Raw genomic sequence first — 19,114 nt, 5'->3', positions numbered from 1 at the left:
CTAGGCCAGAGCCTTATCAGAGTATTTCTTGGGATGGCACAGGGCAACTTGATGAAATTAGTTTGGAGCACAACTGGTCACTGAAGAGTTTCACATTTGAGTGCTAACTATTGGGTTGCCTCTTGCAATAGTCCAGTGCAATCCATAAATACAGGCAAGCTCGTATTTATACAGGAATTCAGGTTTTCTCTTTAAGAAAGAAAATACACAAAACTCTTTATAAAAGCCTGAGCCCCAGATCTGTACAGCTGCCAAAAACTCCAAGAGGAATGAATCTGAGCCTTTAACTCAGCTACATGAAATAAAGTCAGCCTTTAAACTGTCAAGCTCATTATTCCCTGTGTTCGTTTCAGAAAGGATCGTGGGCAAAATGCATTAATCCAGCCCACACCTATTTGACCAGCTCCTGACAGACCTGGTTGAAGCTGTGTGCTTAACAGGAAACAGTGGCTCTAGCAAGCAATTTTCTCCTAGAAAGGAGATGAAATAAAAAATAGACATCAAAAGATCAGCTGGTCATTCCACTGAAAGACTTATTCTGTGTAAACACTGAATGGAAGTAACACTGAGTAGCATGAGGTTAACACAAAAACTGAAGCTTTTGCCACTAGCTTCAGACAGTGCCTGTAATTCGCCTCAGCCCCACACATCCAACAGAATATAAAAACCCTTATTTAACAGAAAAGGCTCAGCTTCTAAATAAATTCCAATGCTGATTTTCTATTGCTAACACTTAAGCCCAGAAAATCATCAAATGCCAGCTGCAACCAAGGACTATGCAGAAGAAATTCTATTGTAGAATCAAAGATGCTTCAGCCATGAAGAAGGTCTCATGTTTTCCCTGCTTATTAAAGTAGTTAGTGGTATATTTCCTTTATCAAAAGAACATTTGTTGATCATAACAAACAACAGACCTAGCAGTATCTTCTGGTAAAGTGTGAAATCTCTACACATTTTCAAGTGACTTAGAGAATACACATGCATTATTTTTAGTGGGATTGTCATCTAAACAGCTACAGACAGACCACATCAACTGTAGAAAGAATGCATGAAGTATAGCATAAGGCACAAAGGGAGCGTGCAGAGGGTGAGTTATTGTAATTTCTGCCTAAGGTTGGAAGGATGAAGACCTCAGCAGCTTCCAGGGTCATTCAATGTTCTTGTACTTTGTGAACAGGTTGTATAGAACCCTGAGGGTAGACTTCAGATCCAAGTTGACAACATCTGTAAAAGAAAAGAAGTCCTTAATTTGCTTTTCGTTCTCCCTCATTTGTCCTCAAAGTAACAAAAGTCCCCTCTGAGCCAGTGGGATGAGCAACAAAAAAACCCACAGAGTTCTGATCTCCCCAAGGCAAGCTTTTTAAATGTCCCATATGATGCACTTCCAAACAGCTTCATGATAACACAGCCACATCTAATTCTCTCGGAAATGGAAAAATGTTAATTTCCTTCCTCATCTAAAATTGGCTACAGAGAAAGAATACTTCTGTCTCAGATCTGGGATAAAGACATTGGGAAATACTATTGATGACTTCACTGGCCACAGAAGCAGCAAGCAAGTAGCCACACACATGGTATGAGATGCTAAATCTCACATATCCACAACTCTGCAATGATACAGCCCACAAATAAACAAAGCCTGAATTCTCTTAGCGGACTCAAAGCATTCTTTTATCTAATATCCCTTCTTACCATCTTAGGCCAGGGAACAGATCTGGAACAGTTCTCAACAAAAAGCTTTTCTGTTAGCACCTCCCAGCCTCTTACATGTAATAAAATGCCAGGAAATACCACAGACACGTAATGCAGGGACTATGGGAGGAGGCATAGCACAGAGAAGGCTGACGAGGTAGAAAGAAAGGTTGGATGTAACATGCAAGAAAGAAGAAGGTGGAAGCAAAACATAGACAGTAAACAGTAAGAACAGATAATTTAAAAAATCATTCAAGGAACCAGGAATACAAAAACACTTAGACTGAATACAATCAATGTGAGGTCCAGGGGAAACACCTACTGCCTGTTTTGAAGAATCACTGCCAGGACCTCTCTAGCCTTCCCTCCCGCCCCATACTGGATAATACTCTAATACCCACACTTCATCTGATATTTTCAGCAAACTTTCAAACTTTTCTTCCTCTATTATTCCACATACTTCATTTATGATTTTGTATTTTGCATTTTCAAAAGAATCTTCTCCTGCACCAAAGAAAGGAAGGATCCTAACTGCTATGAAGTAATAAACCTTGAAAAAGAGAGGTCTTATCTTGATGACTGAAATACGAAGGAAGCACACTTCTAATTTTTACAGGTATCACAGAAAATTGGTTATTAATGTAAATTTAGCCAGGGGAAACAACACTTTGCAACCACCATGCATTTCTAAAGGTGGGAAATCAAGGCAAATACCTTGAGAAGAGTCAGCTACCAGCAGATATGACCCACTGATTCTGGCAGCCCCTTTTGTGTGCTAAACAATTAAACAAAATAGTTCTGGCTCTATAAAAATGTCAAAATTAAAAAAAAAAAAAAAAAAGGGCCTAAACAGCTCTATAATGATTAGAGATTTGTAGTGTGTATTTGCTCCATTCCTCCCAAATGGTTTTCTTTTCCCGATGCCACCCATTTTCAGCCACCAGAACCTCCACCTCAGCTGACACGGCATGAAGCAGCATGACCAAGTCTTGACGGGTTCAGTTCCTGCCTCCGGCTGACATCAGTTCAGAGGCAGGAACTGCCTATACTATAAACCAAGATCAAGGTGCCAGTGGAGAGAATTAGAAATCTGGAGGGTAGAGCAGAAATACTGCTGGATGCTAGAAGCACAGCTAGGAAACCAAAGGCACGTCCCAAGGAGGGAGCATCTAGAAGCACCAGAGTAAGAGCTAAGGGCACCAAAAAGAGCACAAGCAGGAACTGGAAGGGAGCCCAGACCTGCAGCACTGTCCTGGGGAGGTACCTTCCATCTGCCCTCATGCAGGCATTTAAGGGTGACTGGCTCCTACTAATCTCCAACAGCAATTTGAGCTAGGTATCTGCTGCCGACCACCCCTGGTGATTATCCTGAGGAATGAGAGATATGGGAGGCACCATCACTAAAAGAAGGAATGGACCCAGTTCTTTTACTTGGCAGCGTAATGACATGTCAGAAGGGTCAGAAAAAACTATTGTGGTTACATAGTCTGATCTCATGTAAAACGCAGTTCTAAGAGAACTTTACCTTGGAAATCCTGTATTGAGGTTACAAACCAACCTATGGTTGAATTAAAATATAAGCTTAACATGGCATGGTTTTGTTTTTTTTTTCTTTTTAAATCTTCCAGCGGCAGAAATTCCACCTCCATCCCTTGACATTTCAGACAGATGGTTAATTACCTTTACTGTTGCAAAAGTTACGCTGTAATTCTAGTTTGACATTTTCCTAACTTTCAGATCTTGTTATGCCTTTGTTTGCTGCATTAAAGACCACAGTAGTGTGAGATGCATCCTCCCTGTGTGGGTGATTACAGCGTTCCTTATTGATCAGTGTCTAACAGGCACTCCCAGGAATAAGCATGTTCTCAGCCTCCTGTTTCTTATTTTAAGATCAAGCATGCACATTATCAACAACAACTAATAAAATGCTCACTGAAAGTGGCCATAAAGCATCAAAATAGTTTAAAATATTCAATTAACCTAAAACATTCACACTCCATAACCCCATTAGAGACTAATAAATTAATCTACTACAGCATACTTCTGCTGCAATAATTCAGCTTCGAGTTCCACTCCTGGCTCAATCTATTCAATGGGGCTGGAAAAACAGAGAAGAGAAGCTGCCCTTTATGCTCCTATTTTTGTTTATCATCTGTACAAAGACACACTAAGATATTAAACAAGACCTCTTTCTTGCAAGCACTGCAGAAAGCATGGGCTATAGAAATAAAAATAGTGATGTTCTGCTCTAGACAACGTTTTACATGAAAATCCTACAGCTAACTGAAGAGGCATTTACTACCCAATTCATAGATCCACCTAACAGGCTTTCCAGTGTCTTTAGGAACAAATAGATCAGCATTAACACGGCATTAACAGTGTATACTACACACAAACTTTTTGCAGAGCACCAGTCTATGATAAAATGAACTATTGTTCTAAGAAACCCCAGACACAGACAATAAATCTGTTGGAAAACTATCAAGAAGTACATTTGCAGCTCTACTTTGTGTCTACTGTTACTGTCTTTGAATGGAGTTGAACTTTAAATGCACCTGCTATTATGGTTTTTTATACAGTTTGAAGCCACATGCACATCCATACCTTCAGGGCGAGCTTTTGGTTTCTTCAGTCCTCCATCTTGCATCAGCTCAAAAGCAAAGGAAACATTATGGACCTGAAAGAGGTAAAGTGCTTAGAATCTCAAAGTTATAAAGGAATTACAAACTTTTAATCAAATTTTAAAAATGTTTTATTGTCTCTGCACTTGACATAGAGAATGATAATTCTATTTAAATCAATATTAAACATTTACATGTTTAAGCACAGCAGCAAGTACATATGAGAGACTAAGAAATGAAAGCTTGCATCACTGCAGGGCAAATATTCACCTTCTGATACGAAGGAAGTAATTTAAGATTTCTAAATTTCAAGTGCAAAAATGTGACTAGGTACCACATGAACCAGTAAACCCCACTGAGCCCTGATCTCTGTCTCTTTGGCAGAGGCTAGAGAGCTCCCAGTAACAACTAAAACACAGCTGAATTTTCTTGAGTTCTTGCAGCCTGAGCCCAAGATCAACATTTCCAACTACAAGGCAAGAGATCACTTGCCATCTAGGCAACAAGGAATCTAACAGAAGTGACATAATTGAACAGAGATGAGAAAATACACACAGGTATGCAAGAAAGAACAAATAAAGACACTGAATGGAATTTTTTCAACAACATTAGTCTTTTCTGCATTGTTATCAGCTGCATATCAAGCAACATCAATATCACATTATCAAGAAGCCAGGCTGCTTGTTGCACAACCTTATGCTAATCCCTTAGTCTCTCGGTTCTTTGACTTCCTCTACTTGAAAACATAGCTGAAAGTCAAAGTAAGTTTCTCTAATAAAGCAAATGCTTCAAAAAATGCTTGCTGGTGACAGCTCCTAGAGTGAACTTGAAAAACAAGCTAGGTATGACTGTACAGAACGAGCTTCCTGAGCAAGCCACCAACGATCACATACGAGCATGAAGTCAGCAGAAAAAAAAAAATGGACAAAAAGGAAAAATGCAAGGAAGTCTTTTAGTCTCTCCTTTGAGAAGAGAACAGTATGGTTTAAAGAGATCTGCATAGCAGCTTTCTCATCCATGCTTACTGAAAATTAAGCAAGGTAATCTGGATTATGAATTCTGTGCATTTTTGTCACTACAAGATGACAGTTCTGGAGATACATAGTAAGGGGGAGAAATTTAGTTAAAGCTACTCATCTTGAAAACCTGGGAGTTACACATACAAAAGCTCCCCCACAACATGGAAGAAAGTCTCCTTTCACTGGCACTTACTGCTCAGGACTTTATTAATCTCTTTTTACCTGCTACAGTTCCTCCTCATTCATTGTGACAAAACCAGTCACTTTTAAAATGAAAATATTTTCTCCTTTCCCAAAAACAGAGTTTTTCTTTGATTTACAAATCCTCCATCCTCAAGGTAGACTCTCCACACAATATTAGCCACACATTACTTCAGGAATAATAACCTTTACTATTAGTAATCTTTATTAACTTAAACCATTAACACCAAAATTGTAAATGAACAGTTTCTTGCTACAACTCAGCATCCTGCATTTCTACAAGGTGATGAAGTCCCATCTCTCACAGAGTATGCACCTTTGCTGAAGGGTGCTTGACGGCAACAATCTGTGCCGAACTTATGAAAAAACCACCATTTTAAACAGTTCTTGCCTTACAAAGTATTTGATCTTTTAACATTTGCCAATGCTTCTACTCCTGCCATAGCCATCACCTGCTCCAGCTTAGCCAACACAATACTTGCATCCTCTTTACTGCAAAACCTGGCAGAATAAAAAACAGGGGGCAGATGCATTACTGCAGGGTCAGAGTAAGCTGATACCAGGCACTGAATATACACAGCTGTGTGTGCATGTCCAGGAAAAACTGCAGAAAGAGGCAAACTTTTGGTTACAATAAAATATGTGTTGAGCACTCTTTTCATTGTAAACACTAGGAAGGACACAGGACAATGGAGCAAGTGTGGGACTAAGAGATAGAGACCTGTTCTGTCTCCTTCGATCTCTAGTACCCTGATTATGAATAAGACATTTAAGACTGCAAAGAATCCACTCTTCTTCAAAACTCATTTTGTATGAGATACTTGTTAGGCAGCCAGTCACTCACGCTTTATGAAACGGAAAGAAATATCCAAAAAAGACAAGCTAGCACATTCTCTCAAAAGTTAGTCAGCAATATCGGCAATGATCCTGCCAGGAACTGGACACAGAAACAGATGCCTGTGCTCACAAATATACTTCAGACAAGTAATTCTTTTGCATGCTCCCTCCATGGCAGGATTAAGGGAACCATCTTGGCTTTAGATCAGCTCCAAACATTTTACTTGTAAACGCTTAACGTATAGTTTCTAACTCCAGATCAAAGATCATGACCCAGGTACCACCTCTTCTACTACAGTATCTCATTTACATAGCAAGTAATGATATTGATATTTATTCAGTTGGTTTACAGAAACATTGAATAAACTACAGAAAAAGAATTAATGGATATTAGGCAACTGATACAAATGAGACGAGGGACAGTTTTTAGGAATGACATTCTGTGACCTTGGGAAGAAGTTCCATCTCGTCAGTCCCAGTGAATAGGATGCAGCTACAGCAGAGCTTCTGCACCTTTTGTCTTTCTTGCCTATTTATATGGTACATACTAAGCAAAGCCAAGCCTCAGCTCTGCTGTCTAGCACAACAAAGCATCCCTGTGCACAAAAGCACTTCAGGCAGTACTACAATTTAATAAATCACTTTGATTATGCAAAGTACTATACAGTACAAAGCACTTAGTACTGATTTATTCATTGTAGATATTCACGAGCTTTGTGTGTCGTTTAATGCTAGTAACACAACACCTTTCTTCCTTAACTGCAGGGATTTACCCATTCATTTCACAAGCAACTTTTAGTGGTATTAACTATCATGTGTCACAGCCAGTGCATCTTTGCTACAGCTCCTGTAGAGAAGAATATACCAGGTTCTGATTTGCTGGGCACCAAGAGAAAGGACACAATGATTGGAAAATGTCATCTGGTAACAAAGCAAAAAGAATATAACCTGAACTTTCTACCCACCTTTTGATCAAAACTTTCAGGTGTTAAGTAGAAGTTGTGAAGTGGAACAAAATAGTCTTCAAGGAGACCCATGAGCAAAACCAAGTAAACACCATCTGCAAACTAAAAAGAAATACTGATGACATTCTTAGGTGAAAGCATCTGTTTTCAAATAAGCATTCATAAACTAGCAGAATAAAGAATGCCTGGCCCAAACTATGTACTCTAATTTCTACCACTGTTGTTTGCTAGCACAGAAGTATACAGTGGTTCAGGAGTCATACACTGCTCCTTTCAGGCATAGCAAGGAATTGACAGCAAGCGTAACAAGCAATTAAGGCCTTGTTTCATTTGTTCCCTGAATTCACCTATACCCTTGTAATCACCAGTGCAGCCGAGCAAGCTGAATTAATGTTAAGAGCCTGTTAATACAGCTGCTTTCTTGAGAGTTCTCTAAGGAAAGGGGGAAAAAAAACACACGATACAAGGCTTTCTCCCTACATGTGGTAGCATTATTTCCCCTACTCTAACTTCCTGAGCAAAACAAGGAAGCTCATCAGCTATTGGCTACAGCATTAACCCATGCAAGATCAAGTGCCAAAAACTATTTAAATTACTTACATACAGTAAATAGCTCTAAGCAGAAGAAATTAAAAGCAATTCACCTGGGATTTATCTATAATTTGGACTCCTTAGTTGTGCAGAGTATTTGGTCTTAATAGGCAGACACTGAAAACAAGATCTTCTTTATCTCCAGCCAGTTACCTATTTACTAGGCTACTGAATACTTTGGGGTAAGGTTAAAGTATGTATGTCCTTGATTTTCCTCACGTTAATTTGATTTGCTTGAGGAATCCTGCCAACTTTACTAGAATATTTAACGAAGCTTTTTTCAATTAAAACAAAACCAAACAAAAAACCCCGAACAAACAAAACAAACAAAAAAGCTTGCTGAGGAACATGTTTGTACATTATATACCCACAGTCCTACTACTACAGTACTTGGCCATTTCAACCGCAATCCCTCTTAAATCCTGTGTCTTGGACATTCAAATCTTTGCTCTTAATCAGACCTTGAAATTAAGTCTCCTCTGTCTCAGGCAGGAAGTTTAACTTCACAAAGTAATTTTTTTCCGAAGTCAAAACAGATTTTATAGTTCCAGTGAATACTAAATAATATACTAAATACCTTCAGCAATATTATTCAATATTCCTACCAGATAGGAGCACTACTTACTGGCTAATGTTATGCATCCTAACAGACTTCTCACTTGTGATCCTGATATGGTGTATGTGATAACCTCTATCCTAACTGTTGGATACTTCCAAGGCATTACGCAACAATTTCTTGTGACATATCAGATCCAGTCACCCATTTATTTCAGCAAAGCTATAAAATAGCAGTGAATGACTGGTATTAAACTAAGCCAGGATCAAATCAATTCCCCATACTCCCGGTATAATTCTCTAGATGCCGTGCTTATTTTCTTGCTGGGACAGTAAGATAACCATCTCTCCACAGTTCAGTGAACTCTGGGAAGAGTATCTGCTTCTGCTTAGCCAAGCCCATGTCTGAAAACTGCTTAATTTTATCTCTAAAGTGAGAACTACCCCACTAACACTGAAATTCACACTTACTTAAGGTTTCCAAACGCATTAGGTACCCAGTTCTGTGCTACAGGCAGAGAACTCAGAGCAGATGGAGGTGGTTGACAGTTACCTCCACTAGCTTTAAACAAACTAACCTGGATAACACTGGCAGTCAAACCACTGCAGTATGGGAGCTTGAGTTGTTAATCTACACTGCTGAGAAGCAAACACAGTGCATGTGCTCACAAAATAGCAGGGTAAAGAGGTGGACATGAAGGCCTTTGTTGCAACAGTAGAATTGTTTCTAGTCCCACTTTGATGTGATCAAAGCTCTGATGTCTCTATGATGAACTGCACAGTGCAGTCCACACTCCTCCTGAGAGCCCCAGGCAGCCAGCTATTAAAAGCTTATACCAGTTCATCATGAACCCTCACCTCTAGAAAAGACACAACCCACCAACAACCCATAACTATAGCAACTGCTTTGCAGCACTCCACTTTGATCCAGGAGATAAGCTGCCCTAAAATCCAGCCATATTCTACAGTCGTCAATATGAACCTATTAAATATCAAAGAATTTCACCTTGTAATGTAAATCAGTAACAATATGAAGTATATGTAAATATGGGTAAAGGAGGCAAGCATCAGTGAATGTCATTGCTATTTGAAGGACAGACCCTTGATCCATAAATTAACATGCCCAAAGATTAACAGTTCCATAACCAGGTTTTATGGAGAGAGTGCATATCATGACAATTTACAGAGTTAGATTACATACAAAAACCCAAAGTCTCCTACCTGAGTTTCTAACTCTGTTACTTCCAAATTCAGTTTATTCAAGTGTTTGTTCACAAAGGTGATCAGAGACTATAAAAGAAAACACCAGAACCAGTGATGTTAGACACTACAGTCAGTGCCTATGTGAAAGAGTTAACATAATCTTCTAAGACATTTTCTTAAGCTTAATAAATATGCAGGTGTGGTATTTGCTTTTGCATAAGTAAGTACATAAAACTGAAAACAACTCATTCATATCGCCTTTTTTGTTGCACCATATGCCAGTAGTCACCAGGTGGTGCTATTAAATACAGCTTACTAGTTATTTTTCCTAGCAAATAAAACATTCTTCAGCCACATACGAAAAAGCTGTGATGACATCAGTTCTCTTGTAGGTTCTTTGTGAAGATGAAGCAAGCAGTAGGTGCAATTACTTTCCACACTAATCTCTTCAGGTTATTGGAGAAGATCCACTGCCAGGGAGCAAGGCATCAGAAGCACTAAGCTAAGGCTCCCAAGAGAAGATGCCAGGAGTACACTGTTCCGCATAGACTGCCGCTCCTGGAGTGATACGTGCATATCAATTAGCAAATTACAGTCAGGATGTAGCCCAAGTCTGGTATTTCTATTCCCACATGAAGCAGACCTGCAAGATCCTGCTACTAGGAGCCAGATACGTTCAGATGTACTTCATGAAGCGCAGCAGTCTGACAGCCTGCTTACACCACTTCCAAAAGGGACATAGAATTGGGTGTCAAAACTTTTATTGCATGGATAGAGTTACCTTAATTCTCTTTCAACTTTAAAAACACTCTTCTAGAAGACGTTTCAGACTGGAAAGATAAAAATCTTCCAGAGACTTCAAAGCATTATTTTGAATGCATACATCCTCTGTTTCATAGCAAAGCTAAGGGACAAATTACAGGACTCATCTTTGTATACTACTGTTCTAATAGCACAACAACCAGGTTGGAACTAGCTGATGGAACAACGTGGAGTCTCCCCATTATGTGTTCTCTAAAATTAGCAAGAGCTGGCAGAGGTCAACAGCTACTTTACCTCTCCACTCTGCCTAGCACAAAGAGCAATGTCAAGAGTATGCCTGGATAGGTGTGCTTTCCAGTGATGCTTAGCCTTGGGCAAGAGGCTAGATAACCATATGAATTAGTGTTAGGTAGAAGAGCCCTGGGACAAAAGCACTTCTTCTGTAAAAGCTGTGTATTTATCAAACTTGTATTTATGGGTGAATCACATTTCAGGGTACTGTGGAAAATATCAGTTGTGGAAGATCATCTTTAGTACCAGAATGAGCTGAAATGCAAACAGCCAATGCTTCTTGGGGAGACTGAGGCTGAAGATGCGTGCACAACTGGCTACTGTCGAGCCTGGTCACCACTGCCTACTGCTCACTAGCCTACAGTTCAGCCCTTACTAAGCTGGAGGACAGCACTTGGGACATGAAAGTGTATACCCAGTCAGAATGATCTGTACCACTGTGAATACTTTGCACAGTAGTCTTTTCTAACCTGCATAATTCTGATCGAATCTAGCAGCACGACCTAGAAAAGCTTTGGCCAATAAACCAGAGTAATGAGACAAGCCTGAACAAAGCCAACAAATCCAGGTATCAGGTGGCTTTGAAAAAGAGATATCTGGGAAATAAACACCCTTTTCACTGTTTCAGAGTCCTCTCTTGCTCTTTTCCAGACCTTTCTGGTTATCTTTCCAAAAGCATAAGAAAAAAAGCAATGCAGAAAATAAAAGTTTTTGGGTTTTTATTTACCTTTTTGACTACGCTGAGTTTGTCTGGTGCATGATCAAAAAGTGTGTCAAAGGCATCACGCTCTAGGTTTAAGGGAAAAAATAAATAAATCAATACACCTCCAACAGCCAAGTATGGGAAGCAGGTTATGTGTTCCAAGCCTAAAGGTCTTTCCCAGAAAGCCACATAACAGAGACTCAAGCTAAAAGTTATCACCCTATATTGGTGTCTAGCCAGAGCAAACTGTCCTGGGAACTTTAGAGGTAACTGAAAATAAACATATCATTAACTCATTTCACTTTGCTGCCATTCATAATTAGTACACAAAATATGCAGGTGGAAGAAAAATTAAAGTGAAAAACAATTTTTGACTATGCCCCAACCCTAACTTAAACAATGGAGCCACTGAAACATCACCTGGGTTTGCTGCACTACAGCTACAGTGGTAAGTATGATTGCATCCACCACTCTGCATCAAAAATCAGATATTAATTTTGTTAATTAATGGTAATACCCATGACTTTAGTCAAGCTTAAAACTGAACATGAGTGACATCCGATTCAGCAGTGTATGAAGAGCTAAGCTTATATACAGTATGAAGATTTAAATTAAGTTTGGACCTTCAAAGCATTGTATAACAGTATCTAAACCAATCTAAAATCTATTAAATTGACTATATTAGTGCAACATTTCACATTGTGGCACAGCTTCAGGCTGACTGAAAATTTTGATTTTTTTTCAGATGACAACTGTCATCATCAAGTAAAACAAGAAAAAATTAGAAATCAACCATTTGCAGGTGCATTAAAAAAAAAAAACAAACAAACCCACAACCAAAAAAACCCGAAACCCACCTAAAAATGCCGGAAAAGCATGTGGGTTTGAAGCTGTTAAAATTTTCAACATAGTTTTTAACAATTTTTCCACGTTCTAATTCTTTTAATTTACAGAACACATTTGGATAGTTTTCTATTGTTAAATAAACAAGCATATTTATTGTCCAAATTCCTTTGGTATCTGAAGATATCTTATTTAGCCCTCATAGCCCCCTGACATTACTTACTTTCTGATTACCTTATAATTTATTAATGTAGCTACTCTGCAAGAGGGAAAATGGTTCACATATTGTAACTGGGTAACAGAGAAACTAAATGACTTGTTCTTCATCATACACAGTCTTTTACCAGAGACCACATTCCTAATGCCACTAACAAAATCAAATGCAAAAACAAAAGTCTCTTAGCAGAAACACCAAAAAAATATGTTTTTTGTTTAGAAGACCAGATGTATTGTTGTTAAGGTCTAATCTCTAAAATCTGGTGAACGTGAAGGAGATACGATGTTCCATGCAAAGGAATTAGAGAGGGTTGACTGGTCACTGAAAGTGGACAGATAAACAGAGCTTTCTTAGACCTCATACCATACACCTTTGCTTCAGTAATTTTCTTGTTTTCATTTATATATAAACAGTATCATTATGAAGAAGGTTTGCTCTAATTTCTGGGTGTTGTAAACATTTTTACTTGAAAGCCACTAACAACAGTACTAGGAAATATTTCCGTATGTAGCATTTTCTCTATTAATTACTTGCAAATTAAAACAAATCAATAGACACCAGTCTAAAAAGCACAAGTTCTACACTGGATGATCTAGTTCTACCATTATGCTACACATCTGTGTGGATAACAAAACGTGCCCCCACAATACATTCCAACCCTGTGGAATTGCTCAATCCATTGTCTTGATCTGCTCAAGGAAAACAGACAAAATTTCTGTGCCTGACATAAATTAAAAAAAAAATCAGTCAACTGTTACTTACCAAATCTTCCCATCATCATCCTGCAAGTCAGAGCATTCAAAAAGATTGTGTTAGTTCATGAATAATCACTTTGAAAAGACAAGATTGTGGACTTAACAGGCCTTTTCCTGCAGCATGCCGAGGGCTAACCACTCCTACCAAGACAGGAGGCAGAGCATGTCACAGACCAGACCCAACGTGCTGCTGGAATGTCCCCAGCAGACCACCAGTGATGTCAGGGAGATACATGTGAAATTAATGGAAATGGGTAATTAAGTTTTACACATAATTGTGATTTCTTATACATAACTATTTTTATGATGAAGAGTGAATGAACAAATGTACTTCAGTGTAGCTTCCGCAAATACAAACATCACACACTACACCACACAGCTTAGAAGGAACAAGGCTATCTATCTCACTTTAATCTGTTTTCTCTGAAGAAAGAAAACATACATCACATTTGGGTATTATGTAAATAAAACTGCCACATATGAATTATATACACAGCCAATGACATCACCAGACATATCAGACATTTATCAGCTGGGAATCAGGCCCTGATTTGCACAGAGGCATCTGAAAGTATTCAGCGAATGTTGGATTCTGCTGATCCTTGCATTTTCCATAGCTATACTTATATCTGGGTATGCAGCACGTTAAACAGTAAACCCTTCATATTGTGTAATATTAAATAACTTAATAAAATACATGCACAAACACACATGCAAATCTGTAAACGTCTTTCTTGCTAAAAAAATGTCTAAACCTCACTCCGCAGATTACATCTTACAAACCACATCTGAAGGAGAGGACAAGCTAACTACATTGTTCAAGAGCATAGGAGTAAGTGGAGGAATTTTGGCCCACAAACCTGAGGCAGAGCTCCGATCCTACAAAAAACACTAGGAGATCTTTAATGTCCACACAAAGATGTTATGATCTCATTTCTGAGTGTTTCCATCTCAATGATCTTCCCTACTGAGTTAGCCACATGGTACTTCATTTATCTTCAAAGTCATGGAAAGCTGAGCCAACTCTACAGGCAGCCAATACACTGATAAACTGAAGGAGGGTGCATGTCAGCTCCCCTCTTAGAAGAGTTGCCTTCAGGCCATGCAAAGGAAAATCTCAGCTTTTATTTGCAGCCAAAGTGCATGTCTAGCCTTCTTATAAAACAGACTGTAAAAAACATGAAGCAAAGTAATCTGTTTCAAAAACTGGAGAGGTAAAAGGTTTGTTTATTTATTTTTGCTGACCTTTAGTTCTGAGGTACTACAGAAACAGAGACCATCTCTCCTTACAATTTTAGCAGGGTATCACTTCAGTCTTAAGAGGTATTTCAAAGAATTGCCTTTTGTCAAACTAATTCTTCCCCAAAATATCTACATTAAGCCCTTCACTTCAGAAAGGCAACAGCACTAGACAGAAATGGTGGAGGTGCCCCTGCCCATGGCAGGGGGTTGGAACTAGATGATCTTAAGGTCCTTTCCAACCCAAACCACTCTGAATTCTGTGATTCTATATATGGCTATGTCCAGAGGGCGGGGAGGGGGAAAAAAGCCCACAAACGCCACTTTCAGTGAATTAGTCAATTAAAAGTTTCTGTAACAAAAGAATGTCAAGAAGACACTTTTCTCTTTTGTAATATATTTCCAGAGACCAAGTTATTTCTATATAGTTAAAAAAGCACCACATTAAGGGAATTCGTTAATTTAGCAAGGGCTGGGGGAAGACTAAGTGTCTTTTATGTCTTCATAAATGGTCTCACATCATGCACCACAAACACACTCTGAAGCTAAAGCGTTTTGTGCTTACTCTGTTGTAGTCGTCAGCTCCTCTGTAACATGAGTGGTCTGAAGGAGGCCTTCGCGTTTCTGGAAAGGAAGGTGGAGTTAGAAACCGAGACGGTATTAGTAATGGAAAAGCTCATTAGGGGCTCTGCAGCATTCAGCATCTTTCAGAATCCCGGAGGGGAGAACTGGATAAAGCATGCTCACTAAGCTTTGTAGAGGTAGAGGTGAAACAGCTGACATGGGAGGGCTCACTCCGGAACAGTGGCATTTATCAGGCTGACAGCCAGATGGATGTTTGGGAAATGTGTGCACACATATATATTTGCAGCCAGCAAACTGGCTAACAATTCTCCTCCTGAGACCAGAGTCAACATTGTGCCTGGAACACAAATTAAAGAGAGTTTGCCAGCCCTGTCTTAAATTCCTCAGGGCATTTGTTACTGTGACAGTGCCAACTGACAGTCTGACACAATTGGCAGCCTGGCTCTCCAGAGAGGACGGGGGCTGAAGTAACACCCACGACTGCCCCCATGCCAGGGCTCTGGTGTGCTGGCAGAGCTCTCCAGGCATGAGGGCAGCTCTCCTAAAGCAAGCATGTTCCTGAGGTCACTAGCCACATGCCTATCAGGAACACTTCCACTAAGAAAATGTAGGGAGCATAACAAGCCCAACTGGTGACTTCACAATGGATAGTATTTCCCTGTTTTACTGGGTTTTCTCTCCTTGGGATAATTTCTGCACAAATAAGGAGACTCCTAGCCAACAGAGAGTTTGCATGCAATGAGACTCAGCTTCAAAACAGCTTTATAACAGCTTCTTCGGCTCTGTTAAGACACAGCCCCTTGGCAGATATGGGGTCAAATGTTTCTGAGCCTCTCCACAGTTCTGGAGACACGGCATGTGCCTCTTGGAGAATGGAAGTGCTTTTACCCGAGTCAAGAACTTTTTTAACATCTCTGTGGGTCCCTCCCATACTACCTTCCAAAACAATGGTATACAACCTTATGCCTGAATGAAGGAATTTCTTTCCTCCTTTCTCTGCACTTAAAAAAGCTGACACTAAATGTTCATACCTCAGCAGCCATCTAGGAACCACATCCGTCAGAATGACTTGCAGGAGGGTTAATAAAGCTGTTAGCTCAGGTAAGCAGGGAAACCACCCCCAGGCACAAGCTCCATACATGTATGCCATCTCAATTGTTTTCACCAGCTGAACCCCAAACAAGAACTTATTAGGCAGAACAGCTTTGAAGAGAAACACATCCTTCCCCAGAAGCAATCTAAGAAATAAAAATTGAAATCTAAAAACCAGTAAGGAGAACTCCTGCTCTTCCACCCTCTGCTGAACAAATGAAGACAGAGTTGCTTCCTCAAACTATCTCCCAGGAAGCCTGGCTGAAAGCACTGTAGGAGCTGTTGTCTCCCATCCCTGTGCTGTTACAGCTCTGTGCCTGAGCTGGGACTTGTGCTGGATACCATCAGCTGGTCACGTCTTCACAGCCCCTCACTTCCCTATCATGCATACATCTCACCCTGCTCCCCTGAGGGAGCCATGGGAACAGCGCCAGGAAGTTTGGTGAGACAAGCCAGGATGACAGCATGGATGTTAAAATGAGGAAGCATATGACAGGGCAATGTTTTCTTGCACACAAAACAATGTTGTCTTTATTCTGTCCCACCACGTCTCTGCTTTATTAACACAGGTTTCTGGACCTTCCAGGCACCATGTACCCCAGGGAAAAGATGCTATAAACTGTGAACAAAAACTCAGTAAGTGGCGACTAGTGAATAACGCTTCCAAAACTCTAATAAGGAAGAGGAATGCATGCCAACACTGACTCCCCAATAGGTGGAAATGGTAGCATTTCTGTGCAGCCCCCTCTGAGGCAGCTGAGCATGCTGCTCACACAGCAATCCTAGGTCCCTTAGCCTTGAAATCCAAAAGCAAATGTCATTCTTTGACAAAACTTTGATTCCTTAGACCACTGCTGCCAGACACGTTTATTCTTCATCCTGCCTTGCCTCTGACCTTTCAGTCTGCAACTCAGACTAAAAGGGAATGACTGTAAAAATACCTTATTATCTCCCAGCAGCACCAAGGTGGGACATGCTGCCATTTTAAAAATGCTGATGAGGAAAGCTAAGTGCAAAAGGTGGCAATTCCTGAGCCTTTTAAAAATAACCAATAGTGAGCCTTAAGAACAATTTTTACACTTACTTCTGAGAATGTTTATGTTTTCCTGAATTAGGGTATTTGTTCATCATGCAAGTTTATGCTTCAAGTATCAGGCAGTAGAGTTAGTTGGAAGAAAAATCTCAGGATTTTCAGTTCTCACTGGAAGCATGCACTGAAACCACAAAGTTTCTCTTCTTCCTGCCCTCAGTGAGGAGGGCTGGGATGACAGGCACATGCTGAGTGACATCAGTATTAAACCATGTATCATCTTAGACTCTTAACTCAGCACTTGGAGTAGCTTAGTTAATATAATAATTGTTATAATAATTAACAGTATCTTAATTAGAAGATCCATCTAACCCTTGCTCTGCCAGAATAATTAATGTGTAACTTGGACATGAAGGGATTTGCAACCCCTTTGGGTTACAAGATTTTCTATTTCACACAAAAACCACCAAGAAAACCAATTCTGGACATCGATTTCAAAAAGGTTTGAAAGTAACTAGGTTTCAGGAATTCTACATTTGAGAGAGGCTACCTCATGGTGCCCATCATAAAATAATATAATCAAAAGCAGGAATTAGTCTTGCAGTTGTTCTAGGTAATACTGACAGACAGATACATAGGTAAAGGTTCTTCCTGCCAAGGAAGATAAATCAGAATGTCCTCTCCAAATAACTGTTTTCAATTAAAATACGTCACCTTAAGAAAGTCTCAGTCTGTCACCTCAAGATGCTAAAGGAAAGGAAGAATTTAGGGGAAGGGCAGAATAACCATCAGTCTGTGGAGATCTCGATAAATACTTTCCATGTAGCACAGTGCTGTCATAATATTCATAGATATATGAACAGATCAATATTCATATTACCTGACTTTATGGAGCAGGACACTAAAACTTAGAGAAGGAACAGCACACAACACTTACCCAAGCTAATAGGGTACTCTGCATGGGCTATGGAAATGCACTGGACTTGGCTAAGCAGTAACTCGCTCAACCAGTATGACCCTCTTATTTTCGTAGTGTAAGCACAGCCTTTCTGGGCAAGAAACACCTCGTGAATCTGCACAGCATGAGGAGAGCTCAACAAAGTTGATAATGATAATCGTAAGTGCCAAAGTCATCCATGAAAGTGAGATTTAACTAGTTTATAATTCTGTGGGTGTATTTTTCACAATACTCCCACAATATCTTGCAAGGTTTTCTTACTGCTTCTGCAAAGCTTACAAAGAAGTCACTTAACAAACTGTTGATTAATCCCCTTAAACGCATACTGAAGCAAGAAGAGGCATTTAAACTAAAACCTCTCAGAACAGACACCTTATGTTAATTTGATCTAGTCTGACAGAACCCTAATCATTATTGGGATCTGTAATAAGAGATCATTTAACAATAAATTGATAATAATAATAATCTTCGTAATAGTTTTCTTACTTGGATAAGTAACAATATTAATCTCATTACCATTCTTCTGTTTGTCATTAGTATAGCGAAGGTTAAATAAAATCCATTTAAAAGATCCATGTTACTGAACCTGCATGTAATTTTAGACTAGGTAATGAATGATGAACTACAAAAATTCGATTTACCAATCTATAAGGCCAAAGTTATTGTTCCAGAAGAAACATGCCTCAGTTTATACTGTACTTGGTTTCCATTTAAATAAACAAAGCTGAAGAGTTGCAAGTTTTTCCTAACAGTGGGATAGGGAGGCTGAAACAAGCCTCCTCTTGCATGCAGCCAGCTGAGGTAGGCTCATAGCCAGTAGTTGCCAAGCCTTCTCCAGGACTCCTGCTTCTAGGTCCAAGAGCAAGACCTTACAGGCCCTCAAGCTTAAATTAATTCCCACTATACCATTGCTCTGACACCTTCAGGCACTCCCTTGGAGACACAGGAGTTGCTC

The 19,114-nt window shown here is 39.6% G+C and overlaps 1 protein-coding gene across 2 annotated transcripts in view; it reads right to left on the bottom strand.

Moving 5' to 3' along the window:
* Window positions 1-799: 799 nt before the first annotated feature.
* The window catches only part of PARVB (parvin, beta), a 33,891-nt gene continuing 15,576 nt past the window's right edge, over window positions 800-19,114 (bottom strand). The window contains exons 7-13 of one of the 2 annotated variants that reach the window (XM_010022607.1): window positions 15,060-15,118; window positions 13,263-13,282; window positions 11,465-11,526; window positions 9,703-9,771; window positions 7,336-7,437; window positions 4,297-4,369; window positions 800-1,224 (exon numbers count right to left, since the gene is read on the bottom strand). In XM_010022607.1, coding sequence (XP_010020909.1) covers window positions 1,148-1,224; window positions 4,297-4,369; window positions 7,336-7,437; window positions 9,703-9,771; window positions 11,465-11,526; window positions 13,263-13,282; window positions 15,060-15,118 — 462 coding nt within the window. In that variant the 3' untranslated portion in view covers window positions 800-1,147. The remainder of the gene's footprint in view (window positions 1,225-4,296; window positions 4,370-7,335; window positions 7,438-9,702; window positions 9,772-11,464; window positions 11,527-13,262; window positions 13,283-15,059; window positions 15,119-19,114) is intronic. The other variant, XM_010022608.1, reaches the window with a different exon arrangement.

Source organism: Nestor notabilis, unplaced genomic scaffold (genome assembly GCF_000696875.1).
Source record: "Nestor notabilis isolate BGI_N333 unplaced genomic scaffold, ASM69687v1 scaffold3659, whole genome shotgun sequence".
NCBI lineage: Eukaryota > Metazoa > Chordata > Aves > Psittaciformes > Psittacidae > Nestor > Nestor notabilis.
Note: the sequence above shows the minus strand (reverse complement) of the source record. Positions and strands in the feature narration are given on the sequence as shown.